We start from the raw sequence: 19,454 nt of genomic DNA on the forward strand, positions 1-19,454 counted from the left end.
TGGTGAGGGGCCAGGCAGTCCCAGTGAGGAGGAAAGGCTTTCGAATCAAGCGATAAAGAGCTGAGCGTAAAGGAGACATTTCGCTGCTCGGTCTGTGAAACGCACAGTCACAGGGTGTCTGTGGGCAGACGCACCCACTGGCCTTTCCCTTCCTTCTGGAAAGGGCATGAGAAGGTGCAGGGCACGGTGGGCGCAGGGACCAGAGCTCCCTTGGCCGCACCCCTGCCTCCGCGGCTGTCAGAGCTGGATGGGGGCTCCGCCCTCTCACTCCTGCTCCCCCAGGAGTCCCTGCAGGTGGGGGGCTGGGCGTGTGGGGAGGCCCCTCTGCCAGGCCGCACGGACACCGTGAGGACAGGGAGCCCTTGGGGAAGGGGCAGGCCCAGCCCATCTCTGGGCCCCGCACCCACACCCTGAGGGTCACAGACACCCAGATACAGATGGTCAGCCTGCTCCTCCTCTGCCCCGCCCCTCACATAGCCCCGCCCACAAGAAGGCGTGGCCGCCCCTTCTGTCCCCGCTCCTCACCCTGCTAAGCACCGCCCACCAGGAGGCGTGGCCAGTGGCAGCTCCTCCTCCATCTCCGCCCCTCCTCCTGCCCCACTCCTCACCCTGCTAAGCCCCGCCCACCAGGAGGCGTGACCAGTGGCTGTTCCTCTCCAGTCCTGCCCCTCACCATACCCCGCCCACCAGGAGGCGTGACCACTGGCAGCTCCTCCTCCATCTCCACCCCTCACCCTGCCCACCCCACTCACCAGGAGGCGTGGCCAGTGGCTGCTCCTCTCCAGCCCCGCCCATCATCCTGCCCCGCCCCACCCACCAGGAGGCGTGCTCACAGCTGCTCCTCCTCCAGCCCCGCCCACCAGGAGGTGTGACTGCTCCTCCAGCCCCGCCCCTCACCCTGCCGCCCCGCCCCCAGGAGGGTGGCCCGGCTACTCACTGGCCAGGATGACCATGTCCATGCCCCAGAAGATGCTCATGATCCAGCCCACCATGACGATGGCCGTGAGGATCTGGATGAGGGCGGCCGCGATGTTGAGCCAGAAGACGCAGCACACGTGCCTGTCGGGGAGGTCGGTGCGGGCCCCGCACAGCACGGCGAAGGCCGAGACGAAGGTCCCTGTGAGGCCGAGGGGACAGCGGGTTAGGGTGGGAGAAACCGGTGCCTCGCCTAGACAGAAGCAGCCTGTGTGCAGCCCCTCCCGCTCGGACAGGGGCTCCCCGTGCCCCCGGAGAGGCCATGGAGCCCCGGGAGGGGCCAGCATGGGGCTGCAAGGTCTTGGGGACAGAGGGCACGAAGCCCCTGCATTAGGAGCAGGGCGGGTGCCGCGGGGCCGGAGAGGGGCATGGGCACCTGTGGGCGCTGAATGCCTGGAGGGGGTTTGCCCCAGTCTGCGGGAGCTGCACGCTGGCCGTTTGGAGGAGTGACCCCGGGAGCAGGGCCTAAGAAAGCTGACCTGTGGTCGGTGCTGGGACTGACGTGTCTGGGAGGGATGCACTCAGGGGCAGCCGGAGAGGCCGGGCGGGCCCTGCGGCTCACGGAGGACGGACCCAGGCCGTGGGCTCATTGGGGGTGGAGGGGTGAGTCACACCTCGGCCTCGGCCAGCACCGCAGGTGGGATGTGAGCTGGACACGCGCTGACACCATTAAGCAGAGAACACTGCCCTCCGGCCGGCTCCCACCGAGCACTGACCCAGGACAGGCCTGGGTGCAGCTGATCCCGCAGGGGGCGGGCAGGAGGCAGCTGACAGATGATGTTTCCCTCTACCTCCCACTGCCCCTCTCTCTGAAGATCAACTGTAAAACGTTTTTAGAAGTCCAATGCGCTATCCACTGCGCTACGGAGCCACCTTGTAAAAAGTTTTTAAAGAGAACACTACCTAAGCAGAAGGGGCCTGAGAGGAGCAAAGCACAGACGCTGCTACCCGCTCAGCTACAGTGCCCTCAGCCAGCGCCCCTTGGACTCTCCGCCCCTGGAGGCGGCCATCAGCACCCCATTCTACACATGGGGGCCAATCCCACCCCCGGAGGCGGTCACTGACACCCCATTCTACACATGGGGGCCAATCCCACCCCCGCAGGCAGCCATCAGCACCCCATTCTACACATGGGGGCCAATCCCACCCCCGGAGGCGGTCATCATCACCCCATTCTACACACGGGGGCCAATCCCACCCCCGCAGGCAGCCATCAGCACCCCCATTCTACACATGGGGGCCAATCCCACCCCCGGAGGTGGTCACTGACACCCCATTCTACACATGGGGGCCAATCCCACCCCCGGAGGCAGCCATCAACACCCCCATTCTACACATGGGGGCCAATCCCACCCCCGGAGGCGGTCACTGACACCCCATTCTACACATGGGGGCCAATCCCACCCCCAGAGGCGGTCACTGACACCCCATTCTACACATGGGGGCCAATCCCACCCCCGGAGGCGGTCACTGACACCCCATTCTACACATGGGGGCCAATCCCACCCCCGGAGGCGGCCACCAGCTCCCCATTTTACACATGGGGGCCAACCCCCCCCCCCCCCGGAGGCGGTCACTGACACCCCATTCTACACATGGGCACAAGCCCGGAGGGCGGAATGCCTTGCCCACACAGCACGGCCCAATCAGGCCCAGACCTCCTGGTGCACCGCCTGCCTCTCCTCGGCCAGCGCGCTGCCTCCGAACAGTGAAAACCAGGGAAGCGGGGGTGGCTGCCCTGGAAACAGGAGGGCGGGTCCTCGGAAAGTGAAAACTAATTTTGATTTTAGTTTTAATTCTAGTCCAAGGAACTGAAAACAGCCTCGGAGCATCTGCACACCCCGTTCCCCGCGCGTTATTCACAGCAGCTACAACTCGGAGGCGCCGGGTGTCCATGGGTGGATGGGTGGGTGAATGAGCGAAGGTGGAGGGTCCAGCCACGGAATAGCACTCAGCCTTAAAAAGGAAGGACATTCTGTCCACGCTGCCACAGGGGATGGGCCTCCGGGCTGTGGCGGAGGTAAACAAGCCCTTCACAGAAAGACTGCCTGTGGGTTCCATGTACAGGAGGTGCTGAGAGGCGTCAAGTTCGTTGGTGGGAAACAGAAGGGGAGGGGAGGAGAGGGGAGGGGCGGGCGGGAAGTTAGGGCTGACGGAGCAGCGTTTCTGCCTACGAGATAACCGCCGTCTGCTGCGGGCAGCGGCAGGCTGCACGGCGGTATGGCTGGACTGGACACCGAGCTGTGCACTGACGGGTGCCGAGACGGGGAGTTTCATGTGGTGTGTACGCTGCCACAGCAGACGGAATGTGGGGGGCGGGGGGGGGGAGAAGCTTGTGTACAGGAGGGGACACCCTCTGGTGGTGGTGTGGGAGGGGCTTCTGGTCACCACTCTCTCTGCTGCCACATGGACACGCTCATGGTGACTGTGACGTTATAAAAAGACAAGCACAGCCGAGACCGGTTTGGCTCAGTGGTAGAGTGTCGGCTTGGGGACTGAAGGGTCCCGGGTTCGATTCCGGTCAAGGGCATGTACCTTGGTTGCAGGCATATCCCCATTAGGGGGTGTGCAAGAGGCAGCTGATCGATGACTCTCTCATCGATGTTTCTAACTCTCTCCCTTCCTCTCTGTACAAAATCAATAAAATATATATATATAAAAAAAGACAAGCACAGTGTGCACAACTGACTTGTCTGATAGGTACCTAGATTATACCTGCAGCTCACTAATTTAGATACATTATTATTAATGAACTTATTAATGATAATTTGGATGAATAACTTCAGTAAGAAACAACATTCACCAAAACCGGTTTGGCTCAATGGATAGAGCGTCGGCTTGGGGACTGAAAGGTCCCGGGTTCAATTCCGGTCAAGGGCATGTACCTTGGTTGTGCGCATATCCCCAGTAGGGGGTGTACAAGAGGCAGCTGATCGATGACTCTCTCTCATTGATGTTTCTAACTCTCTATCTCTCTCCCTTCTTCTCTGTACAAAATCAATAAAAATATATTTTTTTAAAAAAGAAACAACAGTTATTTGTCATATAAATTAACATATGCCACAGAAGGATTAAGTGTGTGGATTTCTAGTATAAAAATATCTTCTTAATCAATTCAGCAGGAGATTTAGAAAATAATTTTAAGGAGGAGCCAAGGTAAACACCTGTACTTGCTGCCTCTCACAACCACATCAAATTTACAACGAAAAGTCAGAACAACTACCACCCAGGACCACGGGAAAGCTGGCTGAGCAGAAGTTCCACAACTGGAGAGGTGAAGAAGGCACAGTGAGGCTGGTAGGAGGTGCAGGGGCGCAGAAAGTTCTGGCACTTTTAACCAGGAGGGAGATACAAGCTCCCGCTTGCTCTGAGCTCCAGTTCCGGGCGAGACTCAGGGGGACCCAGACACATACGGGGAGTCTGGCATGGGGGCAGGAATGTGAGGGTGGCTTTCTTTCAGACAAAGGCACTCACAGCAGTCATTGTTTCTGCGCTGGGACCCCTACAGTGCAGGACGAACTGGCAGCCATTGCTGTTTGCTCTGCCCTGGCCCCACCCAATTTACAACCCCACCTCAACCCTGCGCAGTGGCTTTTGCATATGAATGGCCTGTCCTTTCTCAGCCTAAAACCTGTCAAACGGGCAGCAGCAGGGTCCGGGAGACCCAAAGCAATCAATCCGGCAGCATCAGTTGGGCCTCATCTGGGCACTTCCAAACCCCAACCCGATACAAAGGGGAGGAATCTGCAGATCTCTCTGTAGCTCCTGCTGGGTGGCCCCAGACAGTGTCTGGCTTTGCATCTCTTTAGGGATCCAAAAGCCAGTGTACCCAGTGGTCACAGTGAGTCCCTGTGGTCTGGGCCCTGTGGGTGCCTGTGTGCTGCTGGCAGGACAGCTTCCTGCCAGGCGCGGGGTCAGCTCGATGGGTGCTGCATGCAGGGCTGATGTCGCTGCTCGGGCCACAGGTCTCGCCACCCTGCAGAGGGCATGCGCCTTTAAGCTGGAAGTCACCCACCCAAACGGGCTCCACTGACCGGGATCCGCTGGCTGCCTACCTGATGCCCCACCTCTCCGTGTCCCGGCTCACGGGCGCCCAGGAGGCACCGCCACACGCACATGTGTGGCTCTGTGTAGTCACACCAGGAACAGGGTTTGCATGTTACCCCCCTTACATCCCAGGACCCGGGCACGGCTGGAGCACGCAGGCCTTGGAGGTTTAACTTGGACAGACGGCCACGGAGGCACCCGCAAGGCGCCCACGGGACAAGCCGTCTGTGGCTCCTGCGCTCCCTGCGCTCCTGTCCTCGGCTCAGGTGTGGCGTGGTTGACTTGAGGGGACCGTGTGCCCTTGGGGACAAGCCTTGCGGTTGGCTTCCTTTGTAAGCACTTCTCCACCCGGTCCACCAAATCCCTGCCCTCACTCGCCCTCCAGGGTGCACACAGCCGCACAGAGCGCGGCCCCGAGGACGCTCATCTCTGAGAAGCCGGTTCCACAAGCCAAGGGGGTGGCTCCCTGCCTGGCCCCTGCAGAGGAGGTGCAGCTGAGCCCCCCGAGATGGCAGCCTGCACCCCTGCTGCTTTGGGAAGGTGACGGGGCACAGGCGACCGGTTTCCAGCCCTCGGGGCACCCGCTTGGGGAGGTTCTTGTTCGTGTGTGATTGGCACCCGGCAGCATGCAGCCCGGGATGCTGGGACTGGGCAGCCCTCTGCTGTTGGCAGTGAGCGGGCCGGCTCCTGGGGGCTGTGCGATCTGGGAAGCCACTTCCCACCGCCTGGGTCTGGGAAGGGACAGCCCTCAGGACCGTCTGACAAGAGGAGCTGTGTGAGCACTCCATGTCCCAGACTGTCCCCCCAAAGTGGACACGAACAGAACACGGACCAGGGAAAAGCTCCCCAAAGGGTTTGGGGATGAGATCCCATCCCCTTCCCCACAGCAAAGTGTCAGACATGCTTCAGACGTGTGAGCAATCGGTGCACTCCGACAGCACCTCAAAGGGCACGCCATCCCTGACTGAAATGCAGACTATTTTCAGCACCCACATCAGCTCGGGAGCCGCCACCTCCCATGCTGTCACACATGAGCCTGCAGGAGCCACTCCCCCCCACACCCTTACCCCCTTCTTCCTCCCCCCCCATACACACACACACACACACACACACACACACGTGCACACACACACATGCATGCACACACACACACGTGCACACGCGCACACACACACACGCACGCACGTCAGGACTCAGACTCGTGGGTTTGGTTACAGTTCATTCTGATGTCACAGGAGTCAGACTACCCACTCCCTGCACCTCCCTTGGCTGCACATCACCTATTTCCTGAAATGAATGTCACCCCCTAGGGTGAGGCTTCTGGAAATGGTTTAAAATTTTCAAAAGAGAAACCACGATGGAAGCATAAGTAAACACCTGAACTTGCTGCTGTGCATAACCACTTCAAAACCACAATTAAAATACAAAACGAACATCATCCAGAACCATAGGAAGGCTGGCTGAGTGGAAATTCTACAACTAGAAGGGAAGAGAAAAGCACACTCTATCAATGCAGGGAAGCAGCCAAAATTTGGAGACAAAGAAACTGGTCACAAATGAAAAAAATGGAAGAATGCAAACTACTGGATATAGAGTTCAAAACCATGGTTATAAGGTTTTTCAAGAATTTTCTAGAAAAGGTAAATAAGTTTAGTGAGACACTCGAGGATATGAAAAAAGGACCAACTAGAAATTAAATACACACTGACTGAAAACTAGAGGATCTCAAGAATCAAGTCAAAGATTTGAAATACAAAGAAGCAAAAAACACCCAACTGGAAAAGAAAAAAGAAAAAAGAAAACAAAAATATGAAGATAGTGTAAGGAGCCTCTGGGACAACTTCAGGTGCACCAACATCAGAATTATGAGAGTGCCAGAAGAAGAGAGAGAGCAAGATACTGAAAACCTATTTGAAGAAATAATGTCAGAAAACTTCCCCCACCTGGTGAAAGAAATAGACTTACAAGTCCAGGAAGTGCACAGAACCCCAAACAAGAGGAATCCAAAGAGGACCACACCAAGACACATCATAATTAAAATGCCAAGGACAAAAGACAAAGAGAGAATTTTACAATCAGTAAGAGAGAAACAGTTAGTTACCTACAAGGGAGCACCCATATGATTGTCAGCTGATTTCTCAACAGAAACTATGCAGGCCAGAGGGAGTGGCAAGAAATATTCAAAGTGATGAATAGCAAGAACCTACAACCAAGATTACTCTACCCAGCAAAGCTATCATTCAGAATTGAAGGGCAGATAAAAAGCTTCACAGATAAGAAAAAGCTAAAGGAGTTCATCACCGCCAAACCAGTATTATATGAAATGCTGAAAGGTATTCTTTAACAAGAGGAAGAAGAAGAAAAGGGTAAAGATAAAAATTATGAACAACAAATACATATCTATCAACAAGTGAATCTAAAAATCAAATGAATAAAAAATCTGATGAACAGAATAATCTAGTGAATATAATAGAATCAGGGGCATAGAAAGGGAGTGGACTGACAATCCTCGGGGAGAAAGGAGTGTGGAGGGTGTGGGAAGAGACTGGACAAAAATCATACACCTTTGGATGAGGACAGTGGGGGGTGGGAACCAGTTAGGGGCGCTATTGGGAGGGGCGGAGAAGAACAACTGTAATAATCTGAACAATAAAGATTTTAAAAAATAAAAAATAAATAAAATTTTCAAAAGAGCTGCACCAGTGTGGCTCAGTGGTTGAGTGTCAACCTATGACCAGGAGGTTCGATTCCCAGTCAGGGCACATGATGGGCTCGATCCCCAGTGTGTGGCGTGCAGGAGGCAGCCAACCAATGATCCTTTCTCATTGCTAATGTTTTTGTCTCTCTTTCCCCCTCTCTGAAATCAATAACAATAAAAATAAAAAACTGTCCTGTCACCCTGAGAGCAGATCCTGGTGGGGGAAGAGGGGGGGACAGTCTTGGCTTGTCCCGAGCCATGCAGCCCTGCGGGACCGATGGCACCCAGGACAGAGGGTCCCCCACGACAGTGCGCCTGGTGGAGGTGACTTCCCTGAAATGCTGAGGCTTTTCCGCACGCGGAGTCAGGCCTCCCTGCACGTCTCAGCTCAGCACAGCGCCTGCCGGAGTGCCAGGCCACTCCACAGGCTCCGAGGAGCGGGCACAGCGGGAGGCGAGTGCCGTGTGTGCCACGCCCCGATGGAACGCCAGCACGCGCAGCCCCGGGCGTCAGCCTGCGAACGCAGCGCAGCCAGCTGATGCACCAGCCACCGCGGCTCTGGGCCACCTCACCCGATGGTTACAGTGACGCAGGCCCGTCATTCCGGAGGCCGGTAAGTCCCATGTTTACGCTATTGGAGGGCCCGGCCACTCATGGTGATAACTCTGAGGATGCTTTGAGCCGGAAGTGACACAAAACCAGCTCAGACCAGCTGCAGCAATAGCATTTATCGTCTCAAATGACAGGAAGCCCAAAGGTGGCTCAGAGGCTGGATAACTAAGTTCGATTGTGCCACCAAGGGCTGGGCTCCCTTTTTTTTGTGGGGGGGGGGGGGGCGGGGAGGTAATGGGGATTAATCCTCACCTGAGGATATTTTCCCATTGATTTTTAGGGAGAGTGGAAGAGAGAGGGAGAGACAGAGCGAAACATTGATGTGAGAGAAACTTGTTGATTGGTTGCCTCCTGCACACGCCCTGACCAGGCCTCAGATCGGGGAGTAGCCTGCACCCGAGGTACTTGCCCTTGACCGGAATCGAACCCAGGACCCTTTGGTCCACAGGCCGATGCTCTGTCCACTGAGCTAAACTGGCTGGGGCAGGCCGGGCTGGTTGCCTCTCTGCACTGACACCTGGGTGCTGGCTGCAGCCATAGCCAGGAGCCGGGTGGCTCAGCCGCTCCAGAGAGCTCCGTCTTGGCAATTCCCCGGCCATTTCCGAACCCGTCACCCACCGGAGCATGGAGTTCCAGGGCTGGCTTACACCTGCCATCTGAGCGCAAAGGATGCTGGGAGCCAGCCTCACTGCCCACCACACACAGCCCTTCCCGGGGAGCCGTGCCCCCTCTGCACCTCCGGCACCCGTCTCCCAGGCAACCAGACGCTCCGAGTCACCCCCAGGGCCCTCAGAGCAGGGCTGCGTCTTTAACGCCCTGCCCACGGGTCCGTCCACAGGGGAGGGCACACAGCGTGCGGTGTGTCCTAACGGGATGTCACTCAGCCGGGAAGACGGGAGCGGTGACACGGGAGCCCTGAGGACGGCGTGCCGGGGGTGCGTAAGCCGTCGCAGAAGAGCGAGCACTGTCTGATCCCACAGAGACGGAGGAGGAGCCGCCGGGAGGGGGGGACCTGGAGCTCAGGGGCAGGGTTCAGTCTGGGATGGCGAGAAAGCTCCGGAGAGGAGGGTGCAGCGCAGTGAATACACTGAACGCCACAGCTGTGCACGCACAGCGCTGACACGGTGCGTTGTGTGTCCGGAAAACCTTACCGGGATAGCAAAGGTGACCTCTGACGTCTGCTAACTCTCTGGTCATCGGCAACCTCAGGGAGAGGTGTCCTCACAGGGACCCGACGCTCCCAGCGCCGCGTGGGGAGCCCTGACCCGGGCACTCTCTCCTCCCCTGTGCCCTCGCCCAGGCCTTACAGCGGATTAAGGCTCCGGCCCCTTGGGGGCACTCCGAGCTGGGTCCCCAGAACGCACAGCGGCCATCCCTGAGCCAGGGCCCTGTCCCTCCGACAGCACCCTGCAGGCCTGACTGCCGTCACCCCCTAATGAGACCCTGGGAGCCAGGCCGTCACTCCGCTGGCCGGGCGGGGGGGGGGGGCGAGCCTTCCCACGAGGCCCAGGAGGGAAGCGGGTCAGACGGCGCTTCTGCGCGGACGCGTCTGGGGAAGCAGAGCCCCGGGGGGGAGCAGCCTGTCTGGCTCCGCAGCCTCCGGCGGTCACTGCGTCCCCCGTCCCCGGGCTAAGCAGGCAGGAGCTCTGCCGGGCCAGGCCCGGCGCCAGGGCAGGCTCTGGGGGACGCGGCACCAGACATTCCCTATTAGGGCAGGAGATGGGTGAGGGCTGGGTCTGCGCTGGAAGGGCCGCTCAGGCCCTGTGTGCGGCTCTGGGAAGTGGGCTCTCTTCCTCCTCGGGGCAGGGGGCGCCGTGGGGAGTCTGGTGGGTCCAGAGTGCCCGCTGTCCTCGGCCCGGGGCCTGCTCTCACCCACCCGCCCCAGTGTCTCCGGTGCCTTCAGCACCCACTCAGCTCCGCACGCCCAGGGGCCAGCCAGGCCTCGCTGCCGAGTCAGGGGCCTCCTCGCCTCCATCCCGCTCCCTCCCACCCCCCCTACCTGGGTGCCCAGAGAGCGGCCTGCCGGGAGCCAGGCGGACCAGTTGCCTTCTCGGGACCCTCAGCTCGGCCCCTTCCCCGAGTCCCCCCTCCTACGTGAGCCTGGGCAGAGCGACACCCCCAGGGCTTGCTCCGTGCCAGGCAGTGAGCTCGCTGCTCCTGGTCCGCAGAGCCCCGAGGGAGGCAGTGCGGTGGGACGTCCGGCCTGGGAGGCTGGCTTCCCCCAATCCCAGTTCCCGATAATGAAATTTAATTTTAAAAAATTAAAAATGAGCCCTAGCCAGTTTGGCTCCGCGGTCAGGACGTCGGCTCACAGACCGAGGGGCCGTGGGTGTGATTCCTGGTCAGGGGCGCAGGCCTGGGCTGCAGGCTGGATCCCCAAACTGGCTGCGTGCAGGAGGAAGCCAATTGACATGTCTCTCTTACATCCATGTTCCTCTCTCTCTCTCTCCTTCTCTCTCTCTTTTTAGAAAATGCATGTTTCCTCCCTCTCCTCCTTCCCTCCCACTCTCTCTAAAAATCTATGGAAAAACACCCTCAGGTGAGGATTAACCCAGAAATGAGTGGAGGAGCCGAACAGACATTTCTCTGAACGCAGGCGGGACAAGGCCACCAGGCTCCCCACGCAAATGGCCGGATGCAGATCAAAACCACAAGGAGAGTCACCTGCCCCGGGCAGATGGCGGGCAGATGGCGGGCAGATGGCGGGCAGCAGAGAGGGGGGCAATTACGAGGGGGGTCAGGAGGGCAGGGACGGGATCCCGGGAGCACTGAAGGTGGGGGGTGCACACTGGTGCGGCCGTTATGCAGAGCAGCATGGAGTCTCCTCAGAATTAAAGACAGAGCTCCCAGCTGACCCATGACCCCACTTCTGGGCAGCACCCAAAGGAAACAAAGTCTGTCTGGAAGAGGCACCCGCTCTCCCTCGTTATAGTCGCGACGTGGAAGCAGCCAAAACGGATGAACGGGCTTCAGCATGTGATGTGTCCATAGCTGTGATCCCGCCTTCAAACAGAGGAAAGCCCTGCCACCGGTGACAACGCGGGGGGAACGTGAGGCTAGAGTGCTGAGCGAGGTAAGACACAAAGGGGAACGATCTCCCTTACATGGACTCTTTGAAGAAGAAGAAAAGCCGAACTCCTAGCTACCAGAAGCCTGGGCGTGGGGGAGGGGAGCTTTAAATATAGATATCCCTCAGAACTAGGGAATAGGCTGTACTGCTCTGTTCCAGGCACTATTTCAGGCACTCTGCGTGTAACTGCTCGTTTCACCTTTAAAGGAATCCTGTGCGGTGGGTGCTGGGATTATCCCCGTTTTGCCAGCGAAGAAGTGGGGGCACAGAGAGGGCAGTTAACTGGCTGGAGGACGCACAGCTCTCCAGTAGCAGGGTGGGATCCAGACGCTCAGCAAAATAAGGAAGTTACGCCCAGAGAAAGGCCCCCGTGTTTAGGGACGCACCCGGAAAGTACCAAATGAAGTCTGGGTCCCTCTGCCCCGGACCCCGGGGGCTGCTCCCTCCCAGGCCGCCTCTGGGCGGGACGGCAGGCGGTTCCACTGCTGCTCCCTCCCAGAGGGACATCCCCTCCGTCCTGGCCCAGGCCCTCCTGGCCTGGGTGGGGGCAGGGCCGGCCTGGGTGGGGGCGGTCTCGGGGCACAGCGCCCAGCATGGGCACCCGCCCCAGTGCGGAGCCCCGTCCAAGGACAGGCGCTCCCGCTGCCCCGGCTGCCGCCTGCTCCGGGCTTTTCCGGTTTTAAGTGGAATGTGTGCGAGGGAAGAAGGTGCAGGCTGCAGGCACCGAGGTTCCCCTTCAGGGCCCCTTCAGGGCCGTGAGCCCCCTCTGGCAGCTTTCCGAGCCACCCTCCCCGTCACCCTCCACGTCACCCTCCACAGCACCCTCCCCGTCACCCTCCACAGCACCCTCCACAGCACCCTCCTCCTCACCCTCCTCGTCACCCTCCCCGTCACCCTCCACAGCACCCTCCTCGTCACCCTCCACCTCACCCTCCACAGCACCCTCCATCTCACCCTCCACAGGACCCTCCACGTCACCCTCCACAGCACCCTCCATGTCACCCTCCACAGCACCCTCCACGTCACCCTCCACAGCACCCTCCTCGTCACCCTCCACCTCACCCTCCACAGCACCCTCCACCTCACCCTCCAAAGCACCCTCCACAGCACCCTCCACAGCACCCTCCATGTCACCCTCCACAGCACCCTCCACGTCACCCTCCACAGCACCCTCCAAGTCACCCTCCACAGCACCCTCCACAGCACCCTCCAAGTCACCCTCCACAGCACCCTCCACCTCACCCTCCACAGCACCCTCCTGGGGACATTTCAGGCCGCAGTCCCGCAGGCTGCCCTGCAGGAGGCGGGAGGCCGGAGGCTGGTGCCGGGCCTGGACGGCGCCCCCGGGGCTGAGGCGTCACCTGGCGTCCAGCCGGGCAGAGCTGCCCCTCACCCTCCCCACCCCCGCCCCCACCCTCCCCCTCCCCGCCCCCGCCCCACCCTCCCGCCCCCCGCCCCCACCCTCCCCCTCCCCGCCCCCGCCCCACCCTCCCGCTCCCCGCCCCCACCCTCCCCCTCACCGCCCCCGCCCCCACCCTCCCTCCCCACCCCCGCCCCCACCCTCCGCCTCGGCCGCTGCCGGGAAGGGCCTCCCCGAGCCTCGGACCCGAAGCACACACGTCCGGCGCGTCCCTCGCTCTCGCCCCCGCTGTCAGTGAACCCTAAACCACGGGCCGCGGGAACGGCCGCCGAGCCTGCAGCCGCACGGGGCCCGGCCTTCCCGCCGGAGGCGAGGCCCTCGCGTGGGCTGGTGCTCCCCGTTCAGACGTGTGCGAACCTCTGAGCGCACCCTGGTCCGGTGCACAGCGGGGGCACTGGCTGTGCAGGCTCACGCGTGCACATGCACTAGGCGTGCAGACTCACACATGCATGCACATGTAAATGCAGGCTCACATGGGTGCACACGTTCACACGTGAGCATGCAGGTTCACGTGAGCATGCGCACACTAGACATGCAGACTCACGTGTGTGCACACATACAAGGCAGCAGGTGTGCAGGTTCACCTATGTATGGAGGCCCGTGTGGGTACACACAACAGACGTACACGTTCACGTGTGCTTGTACACCTGAGTGTGCAGGTTCAAGTGTACTGTGCACGGCAGGCATGCGGGCTCACACGTCTGTGTGCGCTGGCGGGCAGGCTCACAGGGCACACGCCAGGCGTGCACACACGGCCGCTCCGGGGCCTGGCAGCGAGGAGCACATCGGCGGGCGTCAGGCACGTCCTCCGCGGGGCCCGTTCACAGCGCTGGCGCCGCCCGCGTGACAGTCCACAGTGGCTTTTCTGGTGACGGTCACTGCGCGGCTCAGTGTGCACGATGCCAACCCCGCGGCCGCCCCTGGGGCCCAGTTACACCCCGGCCAGCCGCCGGGCTCCCGCAGGCGGGCGCCCGCCTTGAGCTCCTTCACGGTCATTTCTCTCCCGAATCGCTCCTCGCTATCAGAGAATTCCCTCTCCTGTGGCTCTGCGTCCCCCGGCCCCCGTGTGCGCTCTGTGCGCTGGGAAGTGAGGGTGACAGTGCGCTCGGGGAGCCCCGCGGAGCCAGCCCCCGCCCGATCGCTGACGGACGGGAAGGCGTGCCCTCTGACCGTCCACCGGCCTCTCTTTCCGGGCGGAGCTGCCCTTGCTCGGCCCCGGGCCCCCGGTTCCTCCGGGCGGATGTCGCTCTGCTTTCACCTCCTGGCGGGTTCCATGGCGTGGGGTCTGCATGGCGGCGGTTTTCCCCGAAAGGGGCGCTTCCTGACGGTGTGCACGCGGCGGACAGGAGGCGCCGCTCCGGGGCCCAGGTTTGGGGAGAGGCTCAGGCCACCCTGACTGCAGGACCACGGAGCCACAGCGTGCGCGCCAGGGCCCGGACCCCGCGGCTTCGTCCGGGGAGCGGCCGCGCCCCCCTCCTCCCCCGGGTCTGCCCAGCGGCCTCGTGCGCCCACCGTGCCGTCTGCGGCCGGGTCTCTCCGCAAACACGGCTCCGGGGCCCAGATCCGCAGCCCGGGAGGGACGCAGCCACGGGCCGGCTGCCAGGCTCACCGCCCACCTCCCCCCAACTCCGCGGATCAACCCCAGCCTCGAATGTGCAAAAACCCCCACAAATATCATGTTTGTGGAAATCGCATCACCATGGCAACGGTAAAGGTCTCACAAGTATTTTTTTTTTAAATAGCAAATTGCCAAAACCCACTTAGCAAAACCGAAAAGCTGTTTCCTTCTGGGCGCTCGTGAGCACGCGGGCGGCGGCGAGCACACGCGTGCTCCGTGGTGTGATGGCCGAAGTCGGAGTCGGGCCCTGGCTCCCGGGACCCCGGGTGCATCTGGGAAGCAGAGGGTGACCTGGATTTCTTTTCCTGGAAGGAGGCTGCCCTTCCGGTCTGTTCTGGAAAACGACACAAGCCCCTCGGGGAGAGGACGGTGGTGAGAGACGGCCCCCTGACACACTGCCGCTTCCTGTCTGTCCCACATCACCGGGTCGCCTCCCCCCCACTCAGACTCGCCCATCGGTAACCGGGACTCGCCCCGCTGACTCCTGCCTTATAACGCCGGTTCCCAGAGGCTGCCCCACCTCGCAGGAGGGGAGGCGGGTCCCGCACGCCCGGCCAGAACGTGTGTGCCTTCCAAAGCGTCACCAGGATGCAGGCTCACATGTGGATACCCATTGGGTGTACACGTTCACATGTGAGCATGCAGGTTCACATGTGCATGCACACACTAGACATGCAGACCCGCGTGTGTACGCACACATAAAAGGTAGCAGGTGTGCAGGTTCACCTATGTATGGAGGCCCGTGTGTGCACACACAACAGACGTACACGTTCACGTGTGCTTGTACACATGAGTGTGCACAGACCCGTGGCCGGCAAACTCCATCCGTCCACAGAGCCAAACACCAACAGCACGACGACGGACATTTCTTCGGAGAGCCACATTGTTTAAACGTAAACTCCTTCTAATGCCACTTCTTCAGCGCAGACTGGCCCAGGCCGTGGTGTTCTGTGGAAGAGCCACCCTCACGGGGCCAGAGAGCCGCCTGTGGCTCGCGAGCCGCGGTGTGCCGACCGCGGGCACAGACGGCGCTGACCGTCGGTGTCTGTGCAGAGGGGACGCACCGGCGGGTCCTGACGGCTCTTCTCCCACAGGAGCCCCGGGCTTTTCCGGCCCAGACGGCGGGGCTCCTACGAGGGGAAGCGGCCGCACTGGGAACCGTCTATTCTCCAGCTGGTCCCCATCCTCAAAGGGGGCGGGGCAGGAGGGAAGGAAGGACAGAGGCACAGTGGTGGGCCCGGGGGTGGCGAGCCCGGGGCCTGGGACGGATCTGCTGTCCGCGTCCCTCTCGGCGCAGGAAGGAAGGAGGACACAGGCCGGGCAGAGGCCGCATCTCCCGAAACAACCGGGAAGATGGAAACCGGTGTGGCTCAGTGGATAGAGCATCGGCCTGCGGACTGAAGGGTCCCGGGTTCGATTCCGGTCAAGGGCATGTACCTTGGTTGTGGGCACATTCCCAGTGGGGGGGGGGGGTGCAGGAGGCAGCTGATGGATGTTTCTCTCTCATCGGTGTTTCTAACTCTCTATCTCTCTCCCTTCCTGTCTGTAAAAAAATCAATAAAATATATTTTTTTAAAAAGACACGGCTCCAGGGTGAAGGAGGGCAGTGGCTCCAGGGACCTGGGCTTGGGGGTGGGGTGGGGGTGGCCTGGCTCTGGCTGGGCGGCTCGGGGCAGCCGGCAGAGGAGCATCTCTGGGCCACGCTCAGGGCAGGGCTGCCTGGGGAGGGGCCGGGGCTGGCGCTGGTGCTGAGCAAGAGCATGGAAACCAGAACGGAAACCGCAGGAGGACGCACAGTCTGGGCCCTCGGGGCTCACATGCTGCGCCCCCGCCCGGCTCTCCCCGCCCCTCCCGGCCCCCACCCCCTCTGCCCGCCCCCCCAGGCCCGTGGGAGCCGGCATCTCACGAGCAGAGCCGTTTGGAAGCCGGTGCCCACGCTCCGCACTGGCTCCTGTGCAGGCTGTTCCGCTTCCAGAGGAAGACGTCAGAACCAGCTTCTTTAGGAGAACGAGGGGCCGGGGGCGGGTGGGAGGCAGCAGGGGCGCCAGGGGCCGGGTCGGGGTCCCCCAGCCCCGTCAGGGTGCTGGGAGCAAACACCCTGTGTCAGCCGACGCCCCTGTGTCCCCGCCCCCAGGAGAGGATGCTGAGGATGAGGCCTGGAGGCTGTCCCCACCCCCGGCCGGCGGGGGAAGAGGGGGAAGCGTACACTGTCTCAGGCTGAGAGGCTGGGTGGAGGGGGACTGCAGGACAGCGGCCATGGTCATGGTCAGGGTCAGAGGAGCCAACACACAACCTCTCTCCTCCCTTCTTCCATCCCTGCCTGTGCCTCCCCCGTCAGCACTCGGGGAGCAGGTGAGGCAGGCGAGGGAGGGGGGAGGGGGGAGGAGGGAGGGGGAGGGGGGAGGGGGGAGGGGGAGGGCGGGGAAGGAGGGAGGAGGAGGGGGGAGGAGGGAAGGGGAGGGGGGAGGAGGGAAGGGGAGGGCGGGGAAGGGAGGGGGAGAGCTGGGAGCAATGGGGGGAAGCTTGCTCTCCCGCCACCTCTGCCAGCACCCCTCTCACTCCGTCAGGCTGAGAGCATGAGGCCAGGCTGGAGCAGAGCTCAGTCACCTCCTGGCTTAAAGGCATATGGTACTCAAAAAACTGAAAATACAACTCCCGTTTGACCCAGCGATCCCACTTCTAGGAATATATCCTAAGAAACCAGAAACACCCATCAGTAAGGATATATGCACCCCTATGCTCATAGCAGCACAATTCACCACAGCTGAGATTTGGAAACAGCCCAAGTGCCATCAGGAGATGACTGGATCAAAACACTATGGTACACCTACACAACGGACTACTACGCTGCTGTAAAAAAGAAGGAACTCTTACCATTTGCAACAGCATGGATGGACCTGGAGAGCATTATGTTAAGTGAAATAAGCCAGTGAGAGAAAGAAAAATTCCACATGATCTCACTCATTCGTGGATAATAAAGAACAATTATAAACTGATGAAGAAAAAGATAGATACAGAGACAGTAAAGCACCAAACAGACTCTCGAATGACAGCGGGAAGGTTAGGGAGATCTGGGGGAGATAAGAGATCAACCGAAGAACTCGTATGCATGCATATAAGCACAACCAATGGACTCAAAACTCCGGGAGGGAGGCCATGTATGGGAGTGGGGGTGTGGGGCAATGGTAAGATATGCACACATATAATACCTTAATAAAAAATGGGGAAAAATAAAGGGTCATGGTACCCAAATCTTACTTCCATTATAATCTGCACAAACAGGAGGCAAGAAGGAGACCACCTTGCTTCCGATGGGTGCCATGTGGAGCGTGGGCAGGGGCAGGGAGCACCGCTGAGCCAGGGCACTGTCAGGACAGCGCTGGCCTGAGGAGCCGGGTCCTGGGCCGAGCCCGGCAGAGCGAGCTCGCTCTCCTCCCAGCGCCCTGTCAGCAGTCTGCCGGGTCCTGCTGCGCGCTCCGCACTGGCCCCACACCAGGGAGACACAGAGAAAGTGTCGCTGAAGAGGTAATGAATGGAAACCCAAAACTAGACCGGTAGGTAGACCAGATAACTCAAAAGAGGGGCCGCTTGGTTCCAGTGCATTTTAATGTCATCGTTGTACCCCTTACCCCCCCAGCTGGTATTGTCTTCAGACTTAGGTTAAGAATCCAGTGTGGCCCTGACTGGTGTGGCTCAGTGGGTAGAGCGTTGGCCTGGAGACTGACGGGTCCCAGGTTCGATTGTGGTCCAGGGCAAGTACTTTGGTTGTGGGCTTGATCCCAGTGTGGGAGGGAGGGGAGGGTGTGCATGCGGAGGCAGCTGATCCATGTTTCTTTCTCATTGATATTTCTAACTCTCTCTCTCTTCCTCTCTGTAAAAAAATCAATAAAATATATTTAAAAAAATAAAAAGAATCAAGTGTGTTTCCCTTCAAGATTGGTGGTTGTGCCAAAACTGGTTTGGCTCAGTGGATAGAGTGTTGCCTGCAGACTGAAAGGTCCCAGGTTCGATTCCGGTCAAGGGCATGTACATTGGTTGTGGGCACATCCCTGGTGGGGGGTGTGCAGGAGGCAGCTGGTCAATGTATCTCTCTCATCGATGTTTCTGGCTCTCTATCCCTCTCCCTTCCTCTCTGTGAAAATCAATAAAAATTAAAAAAAAAAAATAAAGATTGGTGGTTGTGCCAATATTCCTGTCTGGGTGTGGTGGGTGGGGAACCCACGCAGAATGTGAAATTCTATCTCCCCAAACATCACGGGGGAGACGTCCATGGTCCCCCGCCTGCCCCCCGCCCCGCCCCTGGACCGCCTTTATGGAGTGCTTCGGCCGATGGCCATGCATCCTGACACAGGCATGACTGGGCTTTCCTTCAGCCCAGACCCATGCCCAAGGCCCTCCTCTCAGGAGCTGTCAGACTCAGAGTCTGCCATGCACTGAAGCCCAAGACCAGCCAAATCTTGCCAAGCCCAATCTGTGTGGCTTAGTGCACCCTCCACTGCCCCCCTTTCTTCAGCCTTACACCCCACTTCCTGGGCCCAGGATGGTAATGTGTGTGTGTGTGTGTGCCCTTGTGAGTCAGGCCACAGAGAGATCCAGCTGTGTGCCCAGCTCACACGGCCCCTCAGAGTAGCCGAGGCCAAGAGGCAGCTCGGCCACGCCCTCCTGGGGTGGCGAGGTCACGGCCGTTGGTTTGAAGCCCGGGAATGCCTCCTGGACTCCATCCTGACAGGTCAGAGAGAGGAATGACCGAGAAAAGAACGGACTCTCCAAATAGCTCTGTGGCCTTGGGCTCGGGTCCAGCTCTGGCTGGAACGTTTACATTCCTGGTCGGCCCCCAAGGACGGCTACCGACGCGGCCCGCCCAGTCCCCACCGGCCCTGCCGGGAACCTCGCTGTGGGCACCGGCCCCAGCTCCTGGGAAACACTTTCATAGTCACCGAGCCTGCCCCGTGGGGCAGAGGGACAGCCGGCGCTCCCAGAGGCTGCCCTGGGCTTTGGCGTGGCCGTGGGCCTT

At 60.2% G+C, this 19,454-nt stretch overlaps 1 protein-coding gene across 2 annotated transcripts in view; it reads right to left on the minus strand.

Moving 5' to 3' along the window:
* Positions 1-19,454, minus strand: part of STUM (stum, mechanosensory transduction mediator homolog) — a 38,506-nt gene that overhangs the window by 3,240 nt on the left and 15,812 nt on the right. For both annotated transcript variants that reach the window (XM_036453577.2, XM_036453576.2), the window contains exon 2: positions 938-1,117. In XM_036453577.2, coding sequence (XP_036309470.1) covers positions 938-1,117 — 180 coding nt within the window. The remainder of the gene's footprint in view (positions 1-937; positions 1,118-19,454) is intronic.

Source organism: Pipistrellus kuhlii, unplaced genomic scaffold (assembly GCF_014108245.1).
Source record: "Pipistrellus kuhlii isolate mPipKuh1 unplaced genomic scaffold, mPipKuh1.p scaffold_m20_p_25, whole genome shotgun sequence".
Lineage (NCBI taxonomy): Eukaryota > Metazoa > Chordata > Mammalia > Chiroptera > Vespertilionidae > Pipistrellus > Pipistrellus kuhlii.